The following is a 10,195-nucleotide window of genomic DNA, read 5'->3' as shown; positions in this document are numbered from 1 at the left end:
TCGGCTTTCGGAGGCCATCGGGCGCTTAAATTCCTCTCTTTTAGCAGAAGAAGGGAAAATTGCAGGCAGCTTTCCCTTTTTCTGCTAGAAGAGGGGAATTTAGGTCCGACATGAAAAATGAGCCAGTGCTTTTTTTCACCAGATAAATATTTTTGTGCCCCGCTTGCTTGCATGCTGAGGCGGGGAGCAGACCTCTCCAGCTCTTTCTCACAGAAGCAGGTGAAAGCAGGTTTTGTTGTGACTCAATTTTTTCCTCAGTATTTAAGATTTAATTCCCTTGCGTTAAAACTTTTTAAATTATGTTGTTGGTTAAAAGATTCTTGTGCCGGGTGATCACACAGGTGAAAAAATTATTAACAGATGGCTTGATGTAGTATGTAGAGCATGCCAAGTTTTAAATATCCAAACCGAAAATTTACAGCCCTGCTAAAGGTGAAGGAACTCTGGAAGTCACCGTGTATCAAAGAGTGTGGAAACTTGTAAATATCAAAGCCAAAAACTTACAGCACCGCTAGAAGTGGAATGCTGGGAAGTCGCTGTGTTAAAACACGTTGCAATCTGTCTCTGCTGGTAGATGTGCTGAAACAAGCTTTCTTAGCCATCTCTGTTCAAGCATGTGAGCATCGACTTCCTTGTTTTGGGTCTTGCTTTTGATTGTAGGTATCTTAATCTCTGTAAAAATAAACAGTTTGGTGAGTAAGTGGTGTCTGGAGTGTGCTGGACCGGTTTGACCACTGGGAAGTGTTAAAGCTAGTTTTCAGCAAGTATAAAGTATGTACAAAAAAAGCCGATGAAAACTTGCACAAAATTTTGTTGCGGCTGAGATGCAAAGATTCTGCAAGAAGAAAGTGATTCTGACAGTTTTTCAGAGGACTTTCTATTTCTCCTAAGCTATCCTAGTCAGCCAGTTTTAGTTTGAAGAGTTTAATTCTTAATATTTGTGTCAGAAAATTGCTTGTTTGGTCAAGGTCATAAAGTAAATAGCCAGGGATTGTAAAGATAGCGATATTAAAGCTTTCCCCATGTTTTGTTGTTATAGTGATTCTTGTGTTCTGCTAATAGTGTGCATGATGAAGTACTGCTTTAATAGTCAGGGCATGATCTGATCTTGCCAAGTGCCTAACTAGCCATTTGAGGTAGGTGGCAGCCAGTAACTAGTTAATGATCATTAATGCTATGTATATACCTAAAATGTCACACTATGCAATATGGTATGACAAGAGAAATACAAGTCTCAGTACTTCTGCGAACCAGCTATTCAAGCCTAATTAACCAGTGGGTTGTTTTTGTTGTTTCCCACCCCCTGACAGAAAGGGTCCTCACTGGTTGCTCCAGTTCACGTTGTCAATGAAGAGTCAGCTGACAAGACTAATTTGGGCTTTATTCATGCATTTGTGGCTGCTATATCGGTCATCATCGTATCAGAGCTCGGGGATAAGACCTTCTTCATTGCAGCCATCATGGCAATGCGGTACAACCGTTTGACTGTACTGGCTGGTGCTATGCTTGCCTTGGGACTGATGACATGTTTATCAGGTTAGCACTCTTCTTTTTGTTTCATCTCTTAAAGTGTGCTGGCTATGTGTTCATCAATAAATCTTAATTGAAATTAAAATGAAGGTAGTAGGTATATGCAGTTTTCTGTTTTGAGGAGAGTGTGAAGGTTTTCCTGGGAACTGTGGCTCAGATCTGAATATTTAGGCTCTTACCTCTAATGAGGTGTTTGTGCTCCTACACCTCAATATGAGTTTAAGGAAGAGGAATGGGATTGGGAGCCTAAGCACTTCCTTTGATTTTTGGGCCACTGGTTTCTTTTTTATTTTTAGTTCCTGTTAAATTAGTGTGCCTAAAGGGAATGTGGGAGTGACTTCTGTTTTTCCTCCTAAGGCGAAAGATTCTTTATGTGATGACAAATTTCCCTCGTCTGACTTGTATCCCTGTACGTGTAGCTGTTTGGATTTGTGCTGGGAGCTGCGTAAGTGGAAGATATTCTGCCACAGTCCTTTGGGATGGGTGGTACTGGCAGAGCCAAGAGCTGGGGGAAGTGAGGTGTCAGGTGGCACTTGAGGAACCTGTAGCTGTGGGTGCTTACGTAGCCGTGATTGTAAAATGGAGCAGCCTTCAGGTATATCAGATGCAGCATAAATTTTGTTGTAGCTGTGCTCATTTCTAACCATGCCCATTTCAGAAGTAATTGAAATAGTGTTTGTAGGTTTATATACACTGGAGACAGCCAGTTAGCTGGCTTCAGGCTTTTCTGCGAGTGTTTCTATGAATGGTTTTTGAATGTGTAGCTATTGCTATATATACTGCTGCAAGTACTATTGCAGTCTTAGAGCAGTTTCCATTTGTGCTGCGTATAACGATAGCATTGTGTGAGTTTCTTCTGTTACTCACTTAATCTGACAGTCTTTGACTCTTCTTCCACTTCTGCACTTCTTACTTCATTTAACGTTACTTATTAGTACCATAGGTGATGCACTATTCCGTAAATCTTGCCATCTCTTTTCTCCAGCCCATTATGACTCTCCCTTTTTCTGTACTAAGTCTTTCTTCAAATCTTTCTTGATGCTTTTTCATAAAAGCTTTTTTTTCTGCTTTATCCCCCAATGTCGAGGTTCCCAACTATTTCTTCCTTTTCAGAAAGAAGCCTTTCCCCCACCTTCTCCCCTCTCTCCACTGCCCTTCTTTACACAAGCTGTGTCTGGAAATTCCTGTATTTTTTTGACCACCTTGATTTTATGAAAACATGCTCACTTAAACTCACTAGCTCCAAATAATCGCTACTTGGGGTGTTTTTTCGAGCTGTGCTTGACAAAGTAAGCTGCCTTACAGTTCTGATTATTTCATTATGACTATGCTTATATATGGAAATGATGCTAAAAAAAATATCTTTTTGTATAGTTTCTTGCATTGCTTTAATATTTTCAGTCTTTAAAAAGAAGTTTACTTTAACTCCCGGTTTATTTAGCTGTGCGACTAATACTGTTATTCATGTATGTATGTGCCATGTTTGCTAATAGTACAGCCTGATTAATTTTGGTCTCATAGTCTTACTTTTGGTAGTGACAGTGCAGATTAATTTCCAGATTATGTAGTAACTTTTGAATTAATTTTTCAACTAAGAAAGTGCGTGCAAGTAAACAGACATGGTAATTTGTTTCCTTTTAGCTAGTTGTATGTGGGGTAAACAGAGACAGCTGTGAGTACGTGGTCCATGCAGACTTGGATGTTAGGTGTGGAGTTTTAATTTGCTCTTGTTTATACAGGCCTTTTTTGTCCAAAAACGCTAACTAGTCTTACTTTGTGAAGAAGTAAGCACTTTGTCCTGGATACATATTTCTTCTGATTTGAGAAGAGTTTTGGCTTAGTTTGATCACCTTCGATACCGTAAAAGCAGATGCACCATGGAGGTAGCTTTTTGGTCTTTGAGGGGGATCAGTGCTTTTAAATTAAAGAGGAAGATCAAAGTTGGTCACATTGTGTGTTTCTGGAGACGGTGGAAGAGAAGGGAATAGCAAGGTGCAGGTATTTGCACTTGGCAAAAGAAGACAGTCATGGATTCACCCAGCTGGATGATTTGTGGGTATGTCTAGTACGTTTAACTTGTAGAAAATCTTATTCTAACTTTATCTGATAAATGAAATAATTGGAAAGAGATGATATCCAACATGGAGTCATATATAAAAATTGAACTAACTGGTATGCACCATGGTTAATCTGACATGATTACAGATGATAGTTTCATGGCATGCTTGGAGAAAGGCAGGGATTGCATAGTCCTTGGTGGGAAAGATAATGTTGCTTGGACTGGCTCTTGGGAATAGCAGCACACCAAATTTGCAGACAAGGCACACCAGGCATGTTAATGGACTTCAGTCTCTGGCATGATCAGTAATGGTTGGAGTTTCTGGAGTGGTGTTATCTTGAAAAAAAAAAAAAAATTGATATAAAACTAACAAAAGATGTGATATTTATTCATCAGCGGATATTTGAATTGCAGACTTTGCTAGCAAGCATGTCTTAGATGTGGGGAAAAACAATTATGATCCTCATGCTTATTTTTTTAAATGACACATTTGTTTTCTTTTCAGTTTTGTTTGGCTATGCCACCACAGTTATTCCTCGTGTGTACACATACTATGTGTCAACGGCACTGTTTGCAATTTTTGGTGTCCGAATGCTTCGAGAAGGCTTGAAAATGAGTCCAGATGAGGGTCAGGAAGAGCTGGAGGAAGTTCAAGCAGAAATTAAAAAAAAAGACGAGGAAGTAAGTTATAAACTTTCTGTAAATTATGGCTGATTGCATAGTTACAGCCCCGAAGCTGCAGAACGGCACTGTGGTGTTTGGGGTATTCAGCTGTGTCTGAGATTTGATAGTCTGACACAGAAAACGCGTGGTAAATGGGACAGAAGTGGCCCCTGGAGGCTGTTTCAACAGGCAATTCTAGTTCTGTGGCAAGCCTGACTTCTTGGGAGAAAAAGGGACTTTCTCCATAGACTGGGGTTTTTTTTGTTGTTTGTTGGTTTGTTTTTTTCTGTTTGGTTGGTTTTTAATGCATTGCTAGCAGAGAGGACATTGACAGTTTACTCTTGCCTCTAGTTTTATTTCTTTTTATGATCAGGCAGATTAATGCTGAGATTTGTAGTGTTGCAGCAAAGGTCTCTGTTATAATAACTTTCTAAATATACTATTGCACTTCTAAGGAATAGTGTGGAGCATTAATCTTATTTCTTTTAAGATTTTTTTTTTTCATTAATTTTATCAAATCCAAATTCAAGAACCACCACTTTGGAAGAGGGAGGTCCCTGCTTTAAAAATAGGAGGAAATCTGTGGTTAAAAAACAGGTGTCATTTCTACTGAAACTGCTGTGTAACTGCAAGCAGTACAAGACGGACAGTAACTGGAGGTTAGAGGTGACTATAAGTGTATATATATATGTATGTGTGTGTGTATATACAGCTAGTTTTTTTTAAATGGTGTCTATTATAAATAACACGTTGATAATGCAGCAGTCAGTGGCTAATAACATTCCAGATACTTAATGACTAGCTTTACAGTTTAAGTATTTCATTCGGGTTGTTTAGATGACGTTTCTAATCTTACGGTTGTTTTTTTCTTTCCCTTGTCCTTCACAGCTTCAGAGAACTAAACTGTTAAATGGGCCAGGAGATGTGGAATCAGGGCCAGGCACCACTATACCTCAGAAGAAGTGGCTACATTTTATTTCTCCAATCTTTGTTCAAGCTTTTACTTTAACGTTTTTAGCAGAATGGGGTGATCGTTCCCAATTAACAACCATAGTCTTGGCTGCCAGAGAGGTGAGTGTTGCAGAATGCTCACTGTTCTTTTGCCCTCTGTGGGTTGCCCACAGAGAAATGGGAGAGACAGAATATTCTTGCAGGAGGTATCAGATTCACACCTGCTGCCTTGCTGTGCCTTACTTAAGTGTTACAGCTGTGCTGAGACCTGAAAATATATGCACTGAAGCTCTGTGTAGTGTTAAAACTATTGTAACATGATTGGGACTGCACAGGCGTTTCTGGAAATGGTGGTTTTATGTCATGCAGCTGAATACAATTGTTTTTTGTTATAGTGTTGAGAGATGTTACAGAATGTCTTTTTCTTTGATCTCTGTGGTCATACAATTTTAACACAGTAGCTTTAAAAAGAGACCTTCCTCCCAGCAAACTTAAAGCTGTTAAAAAGGTACCTCTTTTTAAAAATCAAAGTGAATATAGTACAGTTAATAGAACTAAAATAAACTCTGAGCTGCTGTGCAGTAAGTAATACTGTAAATGAAATGATTCAGCATGATGATTGGAATGTATATCATTATTATATTTAAAGTAAAATTAAGGCTTATAGTCAGCTTTTTAATAAACATAAGTAGCTTGCTGTGCTCTTTCATGCATTGAGATATTTTACTTTTTTTTCCCTAGGACTCATGTTGCTTTCAGTGCACTTTCAGACCTTCCCTAGGGATAAATCAGGGCTGCATAACGAAGCAGGCCATAATCTGTAGGAACCTCTTGTCTTTATTGACAGTGCAGGGAAGGTGCTTAGAGCTAACGGGGCAGGGAACAGCAGGATGAGAGGATGATCTCATTGTTTAGGCAGTTACATGCCGTCTCAGAAAACAAGGAATTGGTACTGCCTCTGCCCAAGTTTTATATAGTGCTAGGCAAGTTGCTTAATCCCATCTTGTCACAGGTGGTTGTTGACTTCTGGTTTGCACTTTGAGTGCCCCATTAGGAAGTGTCCATCAGACTCTGGTCTGATCTGTGAAGTGCTGAGCACTGCAACTAAAGACTGGTATGTTGTGCCTTTAGCATATGAAGTGTTTGTATACATGCTACAAATGCAAAAAATGAATTGGAGATATCTTGATCTTGGGTTTCAAAATCAATGAATGATTATGCTCTAGATCTTTTTTCATTTTATCTGTGGGATTGTTTTATACCCCTTTGTTTCATAATATATTCAGATAAATCCTTGTCTATGAAGTGCTAAGGTAGTTAAAAAAAAAAAAAGTTTCCAGAGGGTCCTGCTAAGGAGATGTGTCACTGTGTAACTTGGAAATGCTTGAGGGAAATCAGGTTAAACTATGTCTTTTCTTCATACCATATAATTTACTAGACAGTTTTGCTATTTACGTGTTAGAGATTTCATGCATTCCTCATGTGAAGGCAGCAGCTTTTTTTTCCTCTTGAAGCTAAAAGTCTCACTTAGAGATGTGCAGGGGACTCAACTCCACTTTCTCTCGTTCATCTTTGTACAGCAGAAAGTCCTGCTCCCACCTTACCTTCTTTATTGGTCATTAAAAGATTGTTTTCTGTTTCTGATGCTGAACTCTTGTGTTCTATGAGGTGTTCAATATGTATGCTTCCCTTAACTGTGTAATTTGTAAGTAGATCTGAGAAAACTCTTTACATAGTAGATTTGTTTATGTATTGAGTAGCAGCTTGTTATGCAGTGATGTGAAAGCTGTTGTTGACAATAAACTTTGAAAACAGTTTGTTATCCTCTGAACTTAAATTCTTTCGTACTTCCCTCTTTGGATGGTGGCGGGGGGGAGTGTAGAGCACAAGCTTGTGAAGCTGGGCAAAGGAGTCAGAATGTTTTAGCTGCTGAAAGCTTTCATTTGCAGTTCAGGGGTTTATTTTTCTCTTTCTTTATAATCAAGTTGATGTTCTTCCAGCTGATGCATGTTGTGTTTCTCAACAGCTGCCACCTTCCCTCTAGAGGTTGCTTAATTGTTTAAGTACAGCAGAGTGATTTCTGGATCTATATTTAACGACTTGAAGATGCTTCTTTGTTGAAATGTGCCGTATGCTCCTATATTAGTCAGGTTTAGATTTAAGTCTGTCTCTCTAGCTGATGTACGCTGTTACTGGTCTTCAAGGCAGTGGTGGATAGCAGAGCAAACACTGGAGAGTATCCTCCATGCTTGACAATGTGCAACCAGGGAAAGGCATTTCTCCGTCACGGCAAGAGGTTGTTGTAGGACTAGTGGGTTCTCAACTGTGCTGATGTTTCCCTCCTGTGTTTTTTCCTCAGGACCCCTATGGTGTGGCGGTAGGAGGAACAGTGGGACATTGCCTATGCACTGGTTTAGCAGTTATTGGAGGGAGAATGATAGCACAAAAAATTTCAGTTAGAACTGGTAAGTGAAAACTCACTCCGTCCCAAAAAATGTGTTAATGCTGGTAACGTTTGTGGTGTAAATGACTACATGCTTGGGAACAGTGTTTCTCAAAACTTGGAAAACCCCCCAATATCTTTTTTTAAATCTATCTCTTGTTTCCCCTTCCCACCCGCCCCATAGTCAGCTCCCCTTGTGGAGGTGACCCTGTGCTGTTCCCAGTGCTATGTGTCCCTCCTGCCAGGCAGAGTCGGAGCGTGTGCCACCACCTTGCGCAGGGTGCTTCTAAGGAATCCGGCCTTAATTAAACTTAATGGTTTACTGACTCCTATTTAAGGAATCAAAATGGGTATTGTAGGTCCAGGTTTAAAAATGGACACAAGTGGAGCACGTTTTGCTTCACTATTGGCTAGCTTGTAGGAGGCCAGAGGAAGGACATACAGTATTTTGAATAGTCGGTATGTAGTGTTCGACAGTGGATAATGGAAATTCTGTCGTAATTCTGAGCGCAGACCTTCAGGTGAGCAAGAGAACTGCATACTTACAGGTTATGCCAGCCATATAAAAGCATTGCAAGCTATTCTCTGTGTGGCATAAATGTTTTTATCATCCTACCTGCTATCTGTAACAGGAAGGACCAGTAAGGTTACATTGAGTTGTTTGTTTTTCCTTAGATTATGTTGCAGCTTTCTTCAGCTGTCAGTCCTGTGATGTAGTGAGATTTCTTGCTCCCAGAAGGGATTCTGTGAAGCTGCTTCCTATAAATGTTCTTTCAGAATATTTGTTCTGTAGTGCAGAGGCTGTAAAAACACTTCACTGCAAAAAGTGAAACATGCATTCTGTTGTGTGTGTTTACCAAGGAAACTGGTGACAAAATGCTACTCTAACAATGATTTAATAGACTCCTAATAAGCTCAGTGTGGATCTTTGGCCACAGGAATAGTCTTACTAGGTTAGACCAAAGATCCACCTAGCCTGTTTGTTTGGACAAGAGTAGGAGACCATAAACAGTGATGCTTTCCTGGAATAGTGTCCCAGCCTCTAGCAGATTGTGGCCATTGCAAGCAGTTAATGTTTTAGGTAACTATATTGGAAGAGACAGTATCAAAACTGTGCAAAAACTGCTAATTAGTATGTCATTTGTAACTGATGGTTACTCCAGCATGACAGTATTGTATCTTATTTTCCACCATACAGCCAAATATTCAACAGCAGGTGTCAACCTCAGTTTTATAGTAGCTAAAGTAATAAGAGTAAAACAAAGCTTCCTTCGAAAGACCAGAATGTATCCTTGTAGATGCAGTTAGTGGGATGGCACATGGGCATCCTGACACTAAACTAGAAACAAGGTCCGCTGTTTGCAGCATAAATTTTAAAGTAAGGTTATTTGGGAATGAGACGTGAAAAAAAAAAAAAATCTGTAATGTGTTGTGGAAGATATTTAACTTCCAGTATCTAATTTCTTTTTGGTTTGTGTTTTCTTTTCAGTGACAATCATAGGAGGCATTGTCTTCTTAGCGTTTGCATTTTCTGCACTATTTATAAGTCCAGACTCTGGTTTTTAAAATTTTTCTTCACTGCAAAAGAACAAGGATTGGAAGCATCAAGCAGCTATCCTTGTGCGGTTTTGTATATAATGTACAGAATTATAGTTAAACAAGCACTGAAGATGAGACACTGAACTTTTTATAGCGAATGATTCATGGGACTGACACATTTATGACAGCTGCTGCAGTGGAGATCTGCTTCTTGTCTGGTTTGTTTATTCTGTGGTGCCTGTTCCCTTGGTGGGATTTGTGTGGTTTTCTTGCTTGCTGGACCTGGCTCAGCTGAGTTTTGAGGATCCACTCTCAGAAGTACTGAGGCTTCCTCTTTTCTTTCTCTGTTACACATGGCCACCTTTCCTGTTTCTTCGAGAGCTGATTCTTAAGGCTTCTTGAAACAGACTGGGTCTTGTTCCATGTTGCTCAACAGAAGGTGTTAAGGAGAAAACTGCTGGCTCCCACCTCCAAGGACTTCGGTTCCAGGGTGCACCTAAGGCTGGATAATCTAAGCAAGAAGAAACCTGGGAGCGGTTCCTGTACCATTGAGTGGCTGAGCCACTGACAGAGAATTTTATAAACTGAATTTAGAGGGAAAACTTCTTAATCAGGGATTTTTATCAGGAAATTGATGTGTGGTGACTAACAGCCTACCATGTTCAATATGCAGTCTGTCTGGAGCTAGTATTTTTTGACTTTTTTTTTTTTCTGAATTTTGAAATACTAAAGTATATGGAAAGTAATAAAATGGTCCAACTTAATAATGTTCCATTCCCAGGACTGAACAGTAATGGAATTCTTATATTTAGATGTGTTCCTGTTTTTCTTTTTAGGAATAGAAATGTAATCTGGAAGAGTATTAATAAAACATAGTGTCTCAGTTTGAATTATTTGCAGTATTCTTTTTGATGGTTCCCATAATTCCTGCCACAAAGGTTTACCCAGTGATTATGTACTTCGGGTGAGGAAGGTTTACTAAATTTATTTTGGATACTGGTAAATGCCAG

General features: G+C 39.4%; 1 protein-coding gene across 1 annotated transcript; it reads left to right on the top strand.

Annotated features, from left to right (window-relative positions):
- Window positions 1–1,201: 1,201 nt before the first annotated feature.
- TMEM165 (transmembrane protein 165) lies at window positions 1,202–9,817 on the top strand. Its single transcript, XM_009707263.1, is given in 6 exon segments — window positions 1,202–1,288; window positions 1,290–1,536; window positions 4,095–4,270; window positions 5,141–5,323; window positions 7,563–7,668; window positions 9,136–9,817. Coding segments are annotated over 6 exon segments (876 nt in total). The 3' UTR covers window positions 9,213–9,817.
- The last annotated feature ends 378 nt before the right edge of the window (window positions 9,818–10,195 follow it).

Source organism: Cariama cristata, unplaced genomic scaffold (assembly GCF_000690535.1).
Source record: "Cariama cristata isolate BGI_N322 unplaced genomic scaffold, ASM69053v1 scaffold41149, whole genome shotgun sequence".
In the NCBI taxonomy this organism is placed as follows: domain Eukaryota; kingdom Metazoa; phylum Chordata; class Aves; order Cariamiformes; family Cariamidae; genus Cariama; species Cariama cristata.
The sequence above is the reverse complement of the archived record's forward strand: the minus strand, read 5'-3'. Positions and strand labels throughout refer to the sequence as shown.